We start from the raw sequence: 18,999 nt of genomic DNA, 5'->3' as shown, positions 1-18,999 counted from the left end.
GTTTTAGCAGAGCGATAATTAAAGGACTTGCGAATTACGTGTCCATTTTCATCATCATGTTTTATTTCCTATGCACATTTTGTTTCAGCGATGACGTGCGGAGCAAGAATGTAATTTCTATCACCGAAAATTGCCATCTTTATGCTTTGAAGACAGACAATATCTTCCAATTTTTTCACAAGTTCTGTTTCACACACGCATTTTGGTGGCTCTTGCATAGGGAAAGCTCCCCTTTCAAGAAATACTCACCGGACCCCCCACCGGGCGTGTTTTAGTATGACTCGTAACACCGGGTCCTCACCGGGTCCCACCGGGCCCCACCGGGCCCCGCACCGGGCGTGTTTTAGTATATTTTTTTCCACCGGGCCCCACCGGGCCCCGCCGGGCGTGTTTTAGTAGGACCCGTCTTTTCCTTTCTTTCTGAAACTGAAAGAAAATGGGGAATCACCTAATACAGGGGAAGCACCTATAATGTCACAGTAAAATTTATATCGCCAAGTTAGTGAAGGGGTTTATGTCTGATTAACATGAAGGTGAAACAGAATTTCAATGAAACTGTAATCTTATAATCGATTTACCATTGCATGGTGAAAAGTCCATGCGTCATTTTGTGTGTTGTTTGAATACTTAAATTTATCCGGCCGTTAGACAGCAGCATTGAGCATATATTGTTGTATTTTTAAGTTTTGCAGCATACCGTTTCTATTACATAAATCATAAAGCGGTCAAACGCTCCTTCTTTGGAATGAGTGACACACAAAATCGTGGACTCTTCCATACTTTCGTTTAAATAACACAAAACACACTTTTGGCTAAAAATTGCTTCCAGAATTATTTGTCCAGCGAACAAAAGCAATGTTTTTGGAAACGCAACTCCTGTAAGCAGGCCTACTGTTTACTGAAAGGCGTGATTACACCTAAACACTTTATATCGATGCTGTTAAACGTCGAAAAAAGGCTTGGCATTGAACCTTCGTTGCAGCGACATACTATGCGCATGCATTATTTATTTTAATCTGCAATAACGTATGGATGGGGCGAAGCATGTTGTGCAAAAAGTAACATCAAATTGAACTTAACAGGGACGAAGTACCGTCCGTGAAAATACTGACGCGAAAATATACGCCCATGATGGTAGTAATCTTTATAATGCTGCTTGGCCGACCATGTTAACGTTATTAATAAACGAAAATTAAAATAAACTCAAAAATAAAATAAAAACTGCGCTATTGCAATTCGCAGGAACAAATATAATAAAACGTCACAGTGTAAACATGGGCCAGTTTAGACAGTCTTGCACTACAGCATGACCAACTCGATACGTTGCGTAGGCCAAGACTAGATGTTAAAATCTTTCAATTCAAATTCTTTCCCCGCAACAGTTATTGTCTCGACCTCGTCTTTGCGCCACCGCGCGGGCGAAATTTTAAGGCACCAGTCCCTGTATTCGAAACACACAATGGTTTTGGCAAGTCGAAGAACGCATCGAGCGACTGACTTTCGGAACAGAATATAAACCTGAAGAAAAAAGTTAGAAATTAAATTTACAGATACTTCGATTTTTAAAAGTTTGCTAAAAAGAATCTCGAATGACCACTAACGAGTGAAAACAATATAATGGACGGACAGAGCTTATATTAATATAAGACACAACTCTTTTCCATCAAACTGGTCACGCAAAATCGATACCGTTGTGTTGAGGGCATAGACAGAAGCGTGACAGTGGTTACGGTCGTCCATGCTTGTCAAACATTTTCTGCTTGTGGTCGCTTCGGTACATCGTGCGAAAAATTTTGTCACGGTGTTTAAGCGACAAAAGTGTCCGCCCCATAACATAGCATCGGGTATGATAAACCAAAAGTTCATACAAATTATTAATTTGCTTTAATAATAAAGTTTAAATGCCATATTGATATTTTCAAACGTTGTAAATTATTCTTCTTTTAAATAAAGCTAACTTGGCAAGCTTTCTAGAACCAACTATAAGTAAAGTTATAAACAATTTTGTGAACACCTGTTTCAGAATGCATATTTGAATACCTGTCCTCGAAGAGTTAAAACTGACTCAACACATACAATTTCTGCATTCATATTTTGTAAGGGTGAAGCCCTTATTTGGCGGGGCACGCCATGGGACCTGTGATTTAGGCCAAAGTTGGCACATTACAAACTAGGTAAATACATACAAAGTAATTCAAATACCTACCCACGGATCAAGTATAGGGTTAACAGCAACAAGCCAAATCGCCACTAGATCCCTTTTACTAGAAAGGTTAATCCCAAGCTGATTGAAAAATATGCGGAACTGAAAAGAAAACAAAATCTCTGAAATCCATGTATGTAGAACAGTGGCTGTTAAGGGATTTCCATTGTATATGTAAGATTGCACACAAAGGTACAATCTCCCATAATATACGCGTGGGTATATAGATTATATGGCATGTCATATTGCTGACGTGTATTGTATGTGACCGTAACTTGTTTACCTATGAGATTAGGATCGTCTATTTAAACTAAACATAACACATGTCTTTATAGCTTTATATAGCTTTGTATGTTGCTGTACACAGTTATTGTGGTTTGACAGCAATGTTTATGAATCTGATTCTATCTGTCAACGTCTATTGAAACGCAAATGTAACCGGATGCAAGAGAAATGTATTGCGGTCTCTTAATTTAAATCAGTCATGTTATGTATTTCTATGTGTCTATACCCTTAGGCTGCATAACATTTTGTAAAATATTACATGTATATTTTGAGTGCGTATAGGCATTTCCTGGAATATTGGGCCGCGAAACACGAATAAGATCGGATTATCGTTGCGGCTTAACGCTGTCACGACGCTATTAAAGTAAGAATACAAGTCCCATGACCTGCCGCGTGTAAAAAAACATGCCCGACGTTTAAATTTCGCTCAGAGAAAACACGGACGACGTAGCGCACTCTATACATCGTCATGGCTTCGAAGAATAATTATGGTTCCGCTACAGCTTATAGCAGGGGTCAGATACGTGACATTTTGACCGCAAATTTTTGAAATTGATGTTTTTTTGCGGATTTACGTTTTCGGAGTCGTTCAGAATCACGGAACCGTTTGATTGCTTCATGAATATGCCCGGTTTAAATTACGCTGAACTCATAGGCATTTAGCTATATGACGTTTGGAGCAGATGCGTATTGTTGACTTGAAAAAATGGTTATTTAAATCGAAATATAGGGGGACATTATTGTGGGGGTCGTATTAGGGGTTCGCATGGTAAAAAGAAAAAAGAACATAATGTATCAAATTTGTTTCATGTACGGGGAAACTGTTGGTTTATGGAGTATCACATACATAAATGTATAGCACTATGAGGTAAGCTGGGATATCATTAGCACATAAATTCCATGTTATATAATCGTGTTTTAAACATTTAACAATTATTTTAGAGTCGCAGGATTCCGGTTTTATAATTCTCTAAATATTCTTTGTTTACCACCTAATGGGACGAAGAGAAAATAAAGTCATATCCCATCTTACCCCACCTATCTTACCCCATCCTACTATAAGCTGTGACTGCTAAAACAAACGCAACGAAAAGTATGTGGTACTCACCATTAGTGGCAACCAACAGACTACGAATATCAGTGTTATAACAAGCAACTGTATGATCATCTGCGTTTCACGACTCACAGTCCTGCGACGTGATTTACGATTCCATTTGGAGCTGCAAAGAAAATGACATTACTCCCACATTTTGAAGCACCAAACACGGGTTTTCCGGTCAGTTTGAATACAAACATGGTAGCACGTATGTATGATGTGATTTTTATTTCAAACGTTTCTGCTTAAAAACTGAAACCATCTCTCAGTGATGCCAGAAACTTATTTTACGCACGTTTATTAAAAAAATGAAACCTCTGCCATCACTGATCATGGTTTTAGTTTTTAAACTGAAACGTGTGAAATAGAAATGGTATCATATGGGCTGTCAGTCATATATATTGGCCAAAACATAACATTGCGTTTGTTCCAAACGACTGGCCTTATGCGACCCACACACAGGAAAGCTAATCCCAGGAGAGCAACTAATTTTACCACATTGCGTTTAGGTTCGACCGCTGTGACGGTGGCTGTGAAGTAATTCAATTTACGGCGGCAAACTTGACTTTACTTTCACAAAGAATTGCTTTTGATATAACGGGGTGGAGCGAGGTGTTATTCCCGCGGGTTTATTATGCAGGAGAATATGCTTCGGTCCTTCAGCATAACGATGTTACATTAACTGTAATATAGTAAGGTGGGGCAAGATGGGACACATTTCTATTCCATTTTCGTCCCATTTGGTAACAAACAAAGAATATTCAAAGAAATATAAAACCGTATCCTCAGGACTATACCATAGACCGGTTTTAATTGTTTAAAACACGATCAGGATAACTGGATATTATGTGCTAAAGGTGTCCCATCTTCCCACACAGTACTGATGGTCCAAACTTAGTGCGTGTGGTTGCGTGAACGTGTGGTATTATAACAACAATACGCCAGCAATGTATGGCTAAACCACAACAACCAAGGACATAACATAGCGTTTTAATTTCTCTGAATTAGGAAAACGACACAGATTTTAGAAGTATAGCGGTAAACCACACTTGAAGTAAATATTAACGTCTACGTGGGGTAAGTCGTTATTATAAACGTTTTGTTTTGGTGGATGGTAGGGCTGGAGTAAGATAGAAAATGTTTTTATTCCTTTTTTGCGTCCCATTCGGTAGTAAACAAAAAATACTTACAGAATTATGTGGCCGTATTCCCGCGACTTTAAAAGAACGTTGTTAACTGTCCAAAACTCGATCAGAAAGTCTTAATTTTTGCTGCTAACGATATCCCATCTTACCCCACAATATACAAAATAGTTTTATGTTCCGGTTTGCTTTTTTTGCGAGCGATTTTTTTACGAGTAATTGTTTAAGAAAATCTTCGGTGAAATTTCGACGTGCTCAATTATTCATAACGCCATAATATCCATTAAATAATGATTAGAACTTCACGCGATCCAGCATATATTATGCATTCGCTGCAAAAACTTGGCAGCAGTGAGCAGAAATTTACATCTTGGTTTAACAAGCGCTTCTCGTCCGTTTAGTTGCAATGTTAAAAGTGACAAACTGATTATTAAGGGTCGTGGATTATAATGACCGAACCGTAATGAACCGAAATCAATTTAAATTAAGTGGTTTGAGTTCAAACTGTTCGCAGAGAAGCTGCAATTACATAAGCTGTTATATAATGATATAATGTTTAACTTTAAGTATAGAACTGCAGGGTAAAATGGGACATCTACAGCACATAATGTCCAAATTAACAACGGTATGTGGGGGTCGTGAGGATTTTTATATTTCTTTAAACTTGTTTACTCATGAATGGGACAAGAAAAATGAATAGTAGCCCGTCCCATCTTACCCCACCCTGTCATATATAATGTCACTTACCTTTTCTTCATTTCCACGAGACCTTTTATCACTCTGGCATTACAGACGAGCGTCACAAATAGCATTGTTACGCCGAGACTGACGTATAGAAAATTAAAAGCCTGAAATATTAATCATATGTTAAACAAAAGGACGGCGTCTGTGCGTCAAAATTGCGTCAAATCTATTGTTTACCAAATGGTGTGATCCTTGATTCTATATACAATTTATATAAAAACGTCCATTTCTCCCACTGTATCGTATCATTGGGTTGTTTGGGCCATTATCTGTTTTGTGTATCTGTTTATAAAGAACACAGCAACCGGCCAATTTTATATTGTGTAGTCAATGGGACGGGCGTGTATGGTTTCAGTCACTGAAAGCCGAATGACGCAAATCGAGCGTCGCGCGAATAGCTTTCAACATGACATGGACTATGTTCGTGCCGGCGAAGATGAACGTTTGAATTATGCAACGGGAGATGTAGGTTACGCTTAAAGTGCGGCACACAGCTCAAGCTATCTTTGTATTGATTTTTAGTAGTTGCTTTATAACATGTTCAGGACTCAAATTACAATATATAATGGAGACGTAATGAAACTATAAAGTAGAATGGGGGGAAGACGGAGAAGCGGAACACACCTTTTCGTTCTAAATTTTTTGCCCGATTTGGTAGTAAACAAAAAAACTCAAAGAATTATAAAACCATATCCTTACAACCCCCATAGACCGTGGTTAATTGTTTAAAACACGAACAAAATATTTTGAAGTTATGAGGTAAAGGTGTACCGTCTTCCCCCAACCTACTATATATCATGCGACAGTAGCACCAAAATTGCGAAGTAATAACGTATTCGTATTTAATAAAAACATCAGATATTTTCCAACCTATTTTAAAAAACAAATACTAAACCATACTCGCATATTCTTAGTAGCGTTGTGATATATAGGTGCAATATTTCAAACTGTTTCTTTTTGGGAAATTTGGTCATAATTTGCACCTGCTGGTGTGGGAGGAATAAAGGACTTGTTTAGTTTACGCTGTTAAACACGAATACGATAGCCGGTCAACCTAAAATCAATTCCGGCCAATAAAAAGCCAATTTAGGCAACGAAAAGGTTATGATGGCCTTTCCGCCTATGGTTGGTGAAACGGGCAATTGAACACGAAAATATCTCCAGTGACCCGTTGAATGTATGCCAATCCATTATCCGATGCGTGTCATGAAAACAAATATCTGTACCTTGTCTTTTGGCGCTTGGGCGTTCCAGTCGGCAAAACACCAAGAGTATGGGAACATTGGTCGAACTTTACCAAAGCCTAGAGTTGGCATCGCGCAAAGTAGAGCTGAGAAAATGAAAATTGCAAGGACCACCAGCAGCGCCTGTTTTTGAAAGGGTTAAATACTGTAAATATGTTCGAAATATTGCGAATTGATTTGATACGGTACAGCGGTCATGCTTAAAGGTGATAACGCTTCTTTAAAAACGTTTTTTTTGTTGACCAAAACATTGCAGAATATTGCCATTATGAAAATAACCGTTTAAAAGAAAATTTTAAACTTCTACATTCTAGCTGGATGGGTATAAGTGCTCGCCTGCAAGTGTTTATGCTTGTTGGTAAACATAACACGCATTATGTAGGCGTCGAAATTTGCGAAGAAAATTGGCTAATTTGCCGCCCCACCCGAACAGGCACTTATAAACGAACCCGTATGCACGGTTGAAAAAGACGCTTGCCATTACCGTGACCCAAAACATGGCGTTTCATTTTGATTCGGTTGCTACAGAAAATTGGCGTCTTATAATGACACATACGTCAGATGGGAAGTGTGGCAACCCGTTCGCTGACAATATATTTCGTGCCACAATAAGTTTGAGAGGATAAACAAGTTAGTGACGGCCTAATATGGCCCTGAAAATGTTCCACGATTACCGTTAACGCACCCTTTCAGTAACTCAAAACAAACTGAAAAACGCAAAGATTTTAAACACAAGCTCTGTTTTTTATAACTCTATAAAGAATCGCAGCGCCGAATAGGATTAACGCGAATGGCTGGGGGGATTATAATATAATAAAGCTACGACACCACAATAAACAAAAGGGGTCAATTTGCGCAAAATATTGTTTGTCGCATTTTTGTAACAAGTATTGTCGCTGATGAAATTCGTTGTGTAAGCCTCGCCATTGTAATGTAAAACCTATATAAGCGGATTTATAACCGTTTGGATCTTTAAGGGCTTTAGCAGTTGTCAGGACGTATTGTTTTAATTAATTTATAAACGCCAAAAAGCATTTCACATACAAAATGTATGGGTCATGTCACTTTTTTCCAATTACATCTTAATTTTACATGAATACAACTTAATATTAGTTAAGTTATATTGTATTGCGGGTTTAGGTTCATGCTTTTGTTTAAAATTTTTACTCAAGAGGTTTTTAGTATCGTGTTATTAACGACTGTCGTTTTGCTGCTAAAAATACTTTGATTTATCTTTTCTGTGTTAATTAATTTGTCTTTCGTTATTGTATTTGAAGAGATGCATAAATGCTACGTGTAATATTTACTGGGGGCAACATTATACTGCGTGTCCTTGGAAAAAAGGTGGACTATAGGTATTAATACAGTAGGGTGGGGTAAGATGGACACGTTTAGCACATACACCCAAATGACAATTAACAATGGTCTTTGGGAGCTGTGAGGATACGGTTCTATAACTCTTTGTATGTTCTTTGTTTACTACCAATTAAACGGGATGAGAAAATATAACGAAAAGTTGTCCCATCTTCCCACCTTACTATGCATTAGCCAGCGAAATGTCGGTTCACCTTTGTAGCTGTAGCTTTCCTATGGTAGTAATAAGCGTGTCTGATGCTCATCAGCCGTTCAATCGACATCGTCATTACCATCGCCATTGTAGTGAAGCCAAAGAACATCATGGCGAACGCGCTGTAGTTACATAGCGGTGTCCCTCCCTGACACTGTAAAGGAATTGTAATGATAATAGTTTACGTTTATAAAGTAAATGGAAAAACTTGATATACAAAGTAAAGTAGGCTGGGGTAATATGGGACGTGTTTTTATTCACTATTCTCGTCCCATTTGGTAATAAACAAAGAATGCTTAGACAATTATATAACAGTATCCTCACGACTCTAAAATAGCATTGTTGATGGTTTAAAATACGTTCAGGAAATATGGGATTTAGTTGCTCGTGGTATCATCTTACAGCACAATATAGTATATATATATGTACGTGTTTGATTTCTGCCAGTACATTATTAATGCAGTTGGGTCTTTTTTCCTAACCTGACTCCCAGCAGCCTTACGTCAAAACACACTGAGATAAAGTGCCCGCTTATCTGATTACAGATTTAAATTAAGTTCCACACAACCGCTTACGAGGATATGTGATTCGTTGAAGTACAAGATAAAAGTGATCGGTGATGTGAACAGAGTGCCGGCAAGATCCAGTACGGCTAGTGTAAGCACAAGGGTGTGGAAAGGACCAAACTTGACTTTCCTAGACTTCCTTTTAACAGTAGCTCCGTGGACCGGAGTCGAATGTCTTCTCGCTGCTCGACAAAAAGCGGAAATTAAATTTTTTTAGAGAATATTTTCTAGAAAAAAAAAAAAAAACATAAAGAACGCTAAAAAACGAAAATTATATTTTTAAGGCCAACGGTTTGCCTTTGTTAATAATCTTTTGAGCCGTTGTACTTGTTGGGATAAATATTAAGCGCTACATCATATAACCACACGACTGAGAAGAAACGATGTTTTGTTATAACTCGATTTTGTTCACGTGTTTTTTCTGTATATTTGGTACAATGTGCCAGACCAAGCACAACGGGTGTCACTGAAACGACAATATATATAAATACAATACTGACGTCAAGGACTTGGGGTTACTGTTCAAAGTCGAAATTTGATTTCGCGTGACAATTGACATTTCTAAATGCAGCACCGTACTGAATGAACGAATAAATGTGACTTATTTATCCTCACATGGCGGGCAACTACAGTCATTATAATAAGGATGTTCTGTTTCATACACCTCGTACCCGCGAAGTAACCAGTTACGGTTATTATTAGTAGGTATATCACTTGATGTTTGAATAAATTCTGGTAATATGAAGATGTATGCAAAGCAATAACTTACCCTCGGTATTACTGGGGACCATTAGATGCTGTTGAGCCCCTCGTGACGTATTCGACTGGTGTGACGTCACTTCGTCACGCTTCTTTGGCGCTCGGAACAAAAAACAAAGCAGAGTAACAATCGCTAATGAGTTGCTCATGACACCCAAAGCAAAAGTTGTCATTGGCACAACGACCGCGCTCTGTAACAAGAACATAATTAACGTTATCGAAACACTCTGGTTCACCAAACATTACGGCCCAATGAAGGTAGCGAGTGATTTGTATCGCAGACTATCGTTGTATGGTACTGCTTCACAGAAGTCCCTTTTTGCGACAATTTAGCATAAAATGTCAGAGGAAACAGTTGAAATGCCACTTGATTTTATGTTTGCTACAAGTATTGGGGTATAGGTAATATGGGGGGTTTAAATAACGGCCGGCCTTTTATTAGAGTAGTTTTGACACTAGTGTGTTTTAACGACTGTCGTTTTGCTGCAATTCCCTTCTCTTCGTTGTTTTAATGAAATTGATCTTCGTTATCGTATTCGAAATGATAAATACAATTTATGTTATTACGGAATTTGAAAGTGACAAATAAATTCGAATCTGATTCAAATTGAAATGCCGAATCATGCGGATCGATAATGAGCTAAAAATAGACATATTTACCGAAATGTAGTGGATGTGATAAATTAGGTGTCATAGCATTCCTGTCACTTATTGAATATGGAATGTATTTATAACAGTATAGTAGGGTGGGGGAAGATGGGACACCTTTAGCACGAAATATATAAATACCCTGATCGTATTTTAAACAATTAACAATGGTCTATGAAAGTCGCGAAAACAAGGTTTTATAATTCCTTGAATGTTTTCTGTTTACTACCAAAATATACGAGAAAATAGAATGAAAATGTGTCCCATCTCCCCCCATCCTACTATACATACACACGGCACTTTACAACGCATCCATCAGTAATCCAGTTAAAACCATTTACCAGATTTGTTTATTCATTCTAGTGCAAGAGATTCCGTTATCACATAATATTCAATATTTTCCAATCGCATTTTCAATAATTAACAGCGCTCTTATACAGTTATGAGTATACGAATATGCGTTTGCGTAAATGTTCTATGTTTTCTACCAAATAGGACGATATAGAAAGAATGAAAATATGGACAATCTTACCCAACCTACTTTAATGTTTCAAAATCTTCCGATATTTTAGTTTTTGTATTTAAATGTACACAACTGGATTTTATGGGTGCTAGGGTGTAAGACAGTTATATACACAGTGTAATTGTTGCATTCTTCCCCGGTCAAAAGAATCGTTACGCACCGATTTGTACCAAACACCTTGAACCGCGTGTATCACATCACACACGTTAAGCTGTTTCAAATTACACGAACGTGATCAAGACAAAAACGTTGTGTAGCGGAAATAATGAACTAAAAAACACAACACGAATTTCTAAAAATATCTTTCAAAATTTACCAGATTTTTTTTGTTAAAACTGAACCAACAATTTTGTAATGACAAAATTAAAGCTACACTCAAAGTTTGGTACAGACTTGCTTATTTAATTCTTGTTTTTAGTTTTATTTTTTTGACTGAAATTAAATCATAATATTTATTTTTAAATTATACCAATCAGATTTAAATTGCAAAAAAACATTTAGTATAGTAAGGTGGGGGAAACGGGACACATTTAGCAAATAATATCCAAATATTCTGATCATGTTTTAAATAATTAACAACGGTCTGTGGGAGTCGAGGGATACAGTTTTATATTTCTTTGAATATTTTTTGTTTACTACCAACTGGGACGAGAAGATAGAATGAAAATGTGTCCCATCTTCCCCCACTCTATTATACTATTTTAAGCTTCATACAGTTTTACGAATAAATATTATGATTTAATTTCAGGTAAGTTTTACTTAAAATCTCGAATTACCTTTGTAGTGCCAAGTTTCAACTGACAGCCAACGTTTATATTCCCCATGTTTTCAATATCAGTCGAATTCCAAACCATCGTCGTCGTTGTTGTTTCGAATCCAGAACTTTTTAAATCAGTGACGTCATCAGCCATGCTGCCTTGTTAGCTTCACAACACAAGCGCTCAGGGAAGTGTTAAAGTAACTTTGTATTAAAGGAAGTCAAATGTAGATCCTTGTTAAGCTATGAGTAATCCAGGATACAGTTTCACAGTCATTCGCTATGTTGTGGTGATGTCTGTAATGAAAGGAAGTCCATTTACACCACGTATTTAACGCCCAGCGGTGCGTGAAAACCATGTATGTAATCACCTACCTTTGTTCGCGATCAAACGCTTTGTATATTTATATATAGTTCTGTGGGGTAAAATGGGATTTAGCACTTAAACCTTAAATTTCCTAAATTCCAATTTTAAATCCCAAATTTCTTGATCGTTTTTTAAACTCTTAACAACTTTCTTAGAGTCGCGGGTCGCAAGGCTACTGGTATTTAATTCTGTAAAATTTATTTGATTACTACTTAAGGAGAAGAGAAAATAGAACGAAAAGGTGTCCCCTCTTACCCCACCCTACTATAACAATAAAAAATAATATGACAATTGCAGCTAATGCAGTTAGATTTAAATACAATTGACGGATAAAGAGAAATGAATAAGCGAATACAACAATTGTATAGAAATACCACAGCATTCACCACATAAGATTAAACAATACGAAACCTGACGTTAGTTTTGTCTTTGGCCCTCTCATGCTACCCAAATGCGGAAATTCAAAACACCGCAAACAAACCAGTTGCCTGCAAAAAGCATTTCTCATAATGCTAAAATAGATTCGGCGCAACAACGAAAATTTAAAAATAAAATTATACTCTAGCCTAAAGAAATCTTATTAAATTAGCGTAACGTTAAACGAAAATATTAAACTGTACCACGTATAAAGCAATAGCCAAAAATAACAATTTAAACGATCTGCATATTTGCGATAACTCTATACACCTGTGGTTTGCTGGTGAACGAAAACTCGATATTACAACAACCGTTTGGTTCGGTCAATTCATCAAGGCGTTACCCAGCTGTCACTATTGTCCTGTTCACCTAAAATTACTATCGACATATTTAGTCGTCTGCGTATAAACGAATCCCGGCACACGCATGGGACTTAAAGGCTACGGTTATTCTACACGGCTCGTCTATTCTTCGGAAAATTGGCCTGTTGTCGTATACATCTGTATACGCATTATCGCACCACTAACGCGAGTTTAATGGAAAAATTACAATCACTTTTCGGTAAACAAGGTTATCTCTGTACTCAGTAGACGTAATTTTGGAAGAAAATCTGTTTATTATGTAGTGAGTAACTCCCTAGACACGAACGATACGGTCCATAACTAAATGCGCCCTCCCCATCTTTAGCATGACAAATGGCCTATACGTTCCGACACTTGTATAAAACAGATTAAAATCGACCGTTTAAAAACGGCCTTTTTACTTGGAAGTTTGCGAAAAATCCCTTGTAAGAACAGGCGGGCGCATTCGGGCAGAATCAACACCTCACGTTCCGGACGACGGCTCTGCAATTTAGAAAGGCGGGCATTTTGTTATTAACTGCAGGCTGTGGGCGTTCCAATCATACAAGCGTCGATGAAGCAATGATTACCTTCGGTGCCATGAGCGCGAATTTGTTGTTTGTTTTGTTAGTGTCTGAATACGCCGCGCCGCACTCCCAGCCTTTGTTCATTGGAATTCAAAACGAACACGGCAAACGGAGAGCGGCATTCATAATCCACCGCTATTAAAATAATCACCGTATAAATAGTGCGCAAACATAGTGTATTATAATTGTTTACTGGTGCAATTATGCGACGTTAAAAGTGAAACTGTTTACAAATATCTGTACAGTGAATAAATCCAAACCGGTTATTAATAAATGTACCTAATGTAAAATTACACTGCGTAAACTGGTTGGATACAGTGAGAATCTAAAACAAATCGTCCTTATACATATTATTACAACTGTTTGAGTTAGACGTCCTTCAAGCCGACCGTTTTAGCCGCTAACTCCTCATTCTTACTCTCAGTTTTTATGTCGCCATTGTCTGACTCTGCTTCGGGTATGTCCTCGAATTCTCGATTGCCCTCGGAACTGTGACGTGAAACAACAGGCGCGTGTTCAGACCTCCTCGCGCCTCTCGTGTGCAACCTAGCGGATCGAACACTGTCAGATTCCTGTAGGTTATTATCGATATTCGAGTCTAGAGATGCATTTCTTGATTTAGTATCATCGAAGGAATACAGACGGACAAGATATAGACTGATATAACTGAGATAGAAGAACTTCCTCTGCCCTGGTAACTTTTGGTACTATCGTCAGCGGATTGTTCACTGTCTTGACGGTTGTTTCCGAATGCATTGGAACGGTTAGTTTGCTCGTCTTCGCAAGCTGTGATGTCACTGATGCTTACAGTTTCTAACTCCCTTTCTTCGTCCTGTTCGCACTTCGGGGAGTTCCCCACCCAGTGCAGTGGCCTACAGACAATATACCGTTAGCGCCTATATCCTACATTTCCTGATCGTGTTTAAACAATCAACAACGTTTTTTAGGTCGTTTGGACACGGTTCTATAATTTTGTCAACATTTTTTGTTTATTACTGAATAGTAAGAGAAAAGAGAACGAAAACATTTCCCCGTTATCTACGACTATCATTGCCCGCCACACGAGGATAAATAAGCTACATTCATTCATATTAATCCATGGCCTACCCGCAGTACAATGTATATGGGGGTGGGGAAAGATGGGAGACTTTTAGTATGTAATATTTAAAAATCCTGATCGTGTTTTAAACAATTAACAACGGTGCATGTGAGTCGTGAGAACACGGTTTCATAATTCTTTGAATGTTCTTTGTTTACTACAAAATAAGACGAGAAAATAGAATGAAAGGTGTCCCGTCTTCCCCACCCTAATATACCCAATACAAAATACACCGAGTAGTCCATGATTAAATATAACCACCCACCTTCCGATGGTCCTTCTTCCACTTCCACCTGGTATCAACATTGTTTCTTCATCGTCCCAAGGGACCGACTTCTGAGACTCAGTTTTAAGAATCGTTCGAACATTCTCGAGAAATCTCTTATGGAACGGCAAGCAACTTCGGCATGTTTCCCCTGTAATATAAAATGTACAAAGGTATACGGTAGCGGCTAGCAGTTGGGAAAAGCCATACTAGCTGACTGTTCAGTAAAAAACTTCTATTTCTGTAATTTATGCTTACAAAAGTGACTGCAACCGCTGTAGCAGCATACACTTTCTAGCATACACCTGAGATACCTCTGGGTTAAAACTTGAAAAAAAAAAAGCAAAACTACTCACGCATTTCCCATGTTTTATAGAAAGCTTTAAAATTTTACAAACCAGAATTTGCAATGTATAGCAATACGGCCGTCACCTGTTTTCTTCATGCTTGAAATAACTCCACATTTTCTGATGGTTGGGGCCGTTACGTATATTGCAGTGGGAGTTGTGGATTCACTGCTTCCATATACGGTGGTCGGTGGTCTGTAGCAGCAATATTGAAAGATACAACTCCAGTAGCAACACAATGTGTAGATAAGTGATACAATTACAACCAGTGCAAATAATGAAACGCAAAGCCAGAACCCTGTAACGTTAAAGTGTGCTGTGACATATTACAGGGTGGGTATATGAAACGCCATGTTTTTATGTGCTGTTTTTTTCGTCCCTTAGGAGGTAAATTAAGAATATATACAGAATTATAAAACCGAGGCTCCGCGCGTGACTTTAAAAGCGCGTTGGTTGTTGAAAACACAAACAGGAAATATGGGATTCAGGTGCTAGCGGTATCCCATCTTACCCCACGGTACTATAACGTTACATAGTATTCCATGTTTTCGAATCGTTTATTTACATTTAACAATTTACAACTCTCGTTCAAAGGCATGAGGATACGGTTTTATAATTCCGTAAATATTTTTTGTTTACCACCAAATGGGACGATAAAGGGAAATGAACCGTCTTACCCCAGCCTGTAGCTAATTTACTGACAACAGTCAAACTATTAAATACCCTATATACTTTTAATATATTTTCTCCCGGGTCATACTATATATGCGGGTTATTTGTAGCAATGCGGCAAAGTTATTAAATAATTTATCCACAAATAGAAAAGCTTATCCATTTCCACTTTGTATAAGCTTACGTGTTTGCGACCGCAAAATAAAACGCTTTACCATTTGTAAATGGAAAACAGTGCTTTCGATATGCGAAAATTGATTTTATGTGCTTCAAGACGAGACAAATGGCATTTTGTTCGGCAGTCAGGAAAAAATTCGTTTTACGATTTCAAAACAAAATGTCTTTGTACTAAACACGAAACCATACACCTCCTTTCGCGTTCAAACATTACATATATATGCCGCTCGCAACATATATACTATTTATAACCACAACGACATACGTTGTGTGCCCGAATTGTTAGTTGAAAATAAATTACAGCAATTTTAGGTCCGGATGGAAATAAACGAAGTTTTTGAGAAAAATCTTCTAAAAGCTTCCGCCGCTGCTCCCTCCGCTCCCTCCGCTCCGTGTCTCCGCTATCTGAGTCCCCAGAGGAAGAAGACGACGAAGAAGAGCCTCCTCCGAAAGGACTGTGCCCGTGTCCTCCCCCGAAACCAAAACAACAGCAAGGGAAACTGAATCCGTCCGAATCACAGAAACCTCCCAGAACGATCGGTGCTGCTATGAATACCATTGCCGCTGCAAACCCTTGAAAACGGCAGCATACAGCACATGTTAGTTATTCAAGTTGCTGATTAGCATACTTGGTTATTATAAGCTGAACGAAAAGGAAGACTGTATCATGTTATTTCATTCAAAGAAAAGCCGGCAAGTGTTTCCGCTTAATGCGGGCACGTCTTTATATACTTACACCATTTGCTGTAAGGTTGAAATTCTTTATAACAACATTGAGCGTTTCTTTCCCCGCAGCAATACGCACCAGCATGTTCTGGATATAGAAAAATGGCTCATGTAAAAATCATTTTTTTGTTTTAGTCTTAACACAATATCGCACCTTCACACTTTGTCTGCAAATGTTTCCCTTTCAATGAGTAAGTGCATGTAACTGGCTCAACCTGAAGTAAAATAGTTAGCAAAGAGATTAAGAACTTAACTAAAATAAGATCAGTTGGGTTGAATTATTGTAACTTATTTATCCTTGCATAGCTGGGCAACGGCAGTCGTTACAACACGAGTGTTCTGTTTCATACACCTCGTGTCCGCTTACAAGTTACCACGTATGTAACTTATTTATCCTTGCATGGTGGGGCAACGAAAGTCGTTATAATACGGGTGTTCAGTTTTATACACCTCGTGCCTGCTTACAAGTTACCACGTATGTAACTTATTTATCCTTGCATGGTGGGGCAACGAAAGTCGTTATAATACGGGTGTTCAGTTTTATACACCTCGTGCCTGCTTACAAGTTACCACGTATGTAACTTATTTATCCTTGCATGGTGGGGCAACGAAAGTCGTTATAATACGGGTGTTCAGTTTTATACACCTCGTGCCTGCTTACAAGTTACCACGTATGTAACTTATTTATCCTTGCATAGCTGGGCAACGACAGTCGTTACAACACAGGTGTTCAGTTTCATACAGCTCGTGCCCGCTTACAAGTTACCACGTATTTAACTTATTATCCTCGCATGGCGAGGCAACGACAGTCGTTATAACACGGATGTTCTGTTCCATACACCTCTTGCCTGCTTACAAGTTACCGCTTATGTAACTTATGAGTTTACTTAACTTACCCCTGAGCACTCGATTAGCGGCACAACAGCAACAACAACGAATAGCAGAACGACAGGTGTCCCACTTTTGTACATTGCCTAAAAACATTGAAATTTGATTTAAATCGTACAAATTTTTTCGCATAAGTACAAATTGTCTGGTTAGTTTTAATACAAACAATACAGCGCATTTATGATGTATACGATTTTCATTCTACAAGTTTCGGTTTAAAAAACTGAAACCATTTTCAGCGATATATAAAAATGAATGTTCCACATATGGCTTATCACGTTTGTTTTGAAACTGAACAAGTTTTGTTTTATCTTGGTTTACACATGGCGAGTTATCCGAATCCGTATTATGCTCCTTTCCACATTCTAGTCTATAGTCTACTGGCGTGGCTCGCTTTGATGATCTGCTGGTAACGCGACATATGGTATCAATGAAGGAATAAAAGCAGCGCGAAACGTTTTGTGAATATGAAATGAAGAGATCCTATATGACTGCACCATATTTATGGCTTATAACAAATAAACAATTAGAAAGAAACAATTTTTATACAGTTTTGGTCTATATGCGACCTTAACAAACCGATAACATGGGTGTACTAACAGAAACGCGGGACTGATTTTATCTAAACGACTTAGTGTGGATAATGCTGCCTAAACTAATAACAACAAATATCTTAGATACGTAACTTTTGATTTTTTTGTCAGGTTAAAATGTTAATGCACTTACCGTAATAAGCAGTCAGTTCTAACTAAGTAACTATATATCTTAGTTTGATATAAACTGACTATAGCGCAGAGCGTAACTGACAAACAGCGAGACAACTCACGCCAGCGTATATATCCTACAGTCCAATAGTTAGACGCGCACAATAACGCAAGCTTGCGAAACAGGATGCTTGGAACAGTTATTAAGCCACTACAGAGCTTCCTTTAAACTCGGAAAGAGAATTTTTCACACTAGAGGTTTCTGGACGCAAATATGACCTGGGGTGTCTTGATCACTATAAATTTTATTTGGTAACGACGGATAAATCGGTTTTGTATATTTGTATCGCAAAAAAAGCTTAATAATTAAGCGTATCACATATTATAGCTTGAATGTACTGTTATTATACTGTACTAAAATGCAAAAATTATCAATTAAAAGTTGTTATTTGACGTCACAAATGGTACTAAAGCTACTATGAGCGAACACTCGTTCCAAATACTATATCAATACTTGTTTACAAAAAACAATAGTTTTAAAAGTAGGATTGCCTTCGTTTGGGCAGCAGATAGGAATTCGTGTTGCAGGCGAAGACTCAGAACGAAAAGGAGGGCGAACATACCGAAGACTAAGGTACAATAACAAATTAAAGGCTTCTATATTTAGCCCAATAAAGAAAACTTTCAAATTAAAACAAAATCTTGCTTAACGAGCGTTTGTATTGTATTGTAGTCTACGCGAGTTTTGCAATAGAACATTCTGCGAGTAAGATTCTATGAGGATATAAATTTAATGAGGGCGTGTGCTTGCTTGTCCGGGCGAAACCAAACAGCGAATATATTGTAGACCACACAACGCGGTTTAAAGCGTGGAT

General features: G+C 37.9%; 3 protein-coding genes across 6 annotated transcripts in view; all 3 read right to left on the bottom strand.

Annotated features, from left to right (window-relative positions):
- Positions 1 to 965: 965 nt before the first annotated feature.
- Positions 966 to 12,331, bottom strand: LOC100178180 (prostaglandin E2 receptor EP4 subtype-like). 2 transcript variants are annotated; one of them, XM_026835974.1, is made up of 10 exons: positions 12,313 to 12,331; positions 11,554 to 11,831; positions 9,617 to 9,797; positions 8,857 to 9,029; positions 8,283 to 8,435; positions 6,697 to 6,837; positions 5,474 to 5,574; positions 3,597 to 3,708; positions 2,207 to 2,305; positions 966 to 1,518 (listed from the first exon to the last, which is right to left on the bottom strand). In XM_026835974.1, the coding sequence occupies exons 2-10, from the start codon at positions 11,686 to 11,688 to the stop codon at positions 1,339 to 1,341; spliced, it is 1,275 nt and encodes a 424-aa protein (XP_026691775.1). In that variant the 5' UTR covers positions 11,689 to 11,831; positions 12,313 to 12,331; the 3' UTR covers positions 966 to 1,338. The 2 variants fall into 2 exon arrangements, with proteins under 2 accessions (XP_026691775.1, XP_026691776.1); XM_026835975.1 differs by lacking the exon at positions 12,313 to 12,331 and adding an exon at positions 11,910 to 12,052.
- Positions 12,332 to 13,806: 1,475 nt separating this feature from the next.
- On the bottom strand, positions 13,807 to 15,121 carry LOC108949752. Its single transcript, XM_018813251.2, has 3 exons — positions 15,043 to 15,121; positions 14,611 to 14,761; positions 13,807 to 14,118 (listed from the first exon to the last, which is right to left on the bottom strand). The coding sequence occupies exons 1-3, from the start codon at positions 15,053 to 15,055 to the stop codon at positions 13,845 to 13,847; spliced, it is 438 nt and encodes a 145-aa protein (XP_018668796.2). The 5' UTR covers positions 15,056 to 15,121; the 3' UTR covers positions 13,807 to 13,844.
- A 670-nt stretch (positions 15,122 to 15,791) lies between these two features.
- Positions 15,792 to 18,999, bottom strand: part of LOC113474062 — a 3,969-nt gene continuing 761 nt past the window's right edge. Inside the window, exons 1-5 of one of the 3 annotated variants that reach the window (XM_026835979.1) lie at positions 18,147 to 18,280; positions 17,429 to 17,506; positions 16,687 to 16,747; positions 16,543 to 16,620; positions 15,792 to 16,379 (exon numbers count right to left, since the gene is read on the bottom strand). In XM_026835979.1, the coding sequence (XP_026691780.1) occupies positions 16,048 to 16,379; positions 16,543 to 16,620; positions 16,687 to 16,747; positions 17,429 to 17,503 (546 nt within the window). In that variant the 5' untranslated portion in view covers positions 17,504 to 17,506; positions 18,147 to 18,280 and the 3' untranslated portion in view covers positions 15,792 to 16,047. Of the gene's footprint in view, positions 16,380 to 16,542; positions 16,621 to 16,686; positions 16,748 to 17,428; positions 17,508 to 18,146; positions 18,281 to 18,999 lie in introns of those variants that run through there. The other 2 variants (XM_026835980.1, XM_026835981.1) reach the window with 2 other exon arrangements.

The sequence above is a fragment of the Ciona intestinalis genome, chromosome 9 (genome assembly GCF_000224145.3).
Source record: "Ciona intestinalis chromosome 9, KH, whole genome shotgun sequence".
Lineage (NCBI taxonomy): Eukaryota > Metazoa > Chordata > Ascidiacea > Phlebobranchia > Cionidae > Ciona > Ciona intestinalis.
Note: the sequence above shows the minus strand (reverse complement) of the source record. Positions and strands in the feature narration are given on the sequence as shown.

Excerpts from the sequence above, each read along its gene's own strand:
- LOC100178180 (XM_026835974.1), bottom strand. The coding sequence starts at position 11,688 with ATGGCTGATGACGTCACTGATTTAAAAAGTTCTGGATTCGAAACAACA. Across the intron at positions 8,436-8,856 it reads TCAACGAATCACATATCCTC|TGTCAGGGAGGGACACCGCT; the intron begins GTAAGCGGTTGT and ends ATTCCTTTACAG. Across the intron at positions 1,519-2,206 it reads ACCCTATACTTGATCCGTGG|GTTTATATTCTGTTCCGAAA; the intron begins GTAGGTATTTGA and ends TTTTTTCTTCAG.
- LOC108949752 (XM_018813251.2), bottom strand. Across the intron at positions 14,119-14,610 it reads GGAAGAAGGACCATCGGAAG|GCCACTGCACTGGGTGGGGA; the intron begins GTGGGTGGTTAT and ends TATTGTCTGTAG.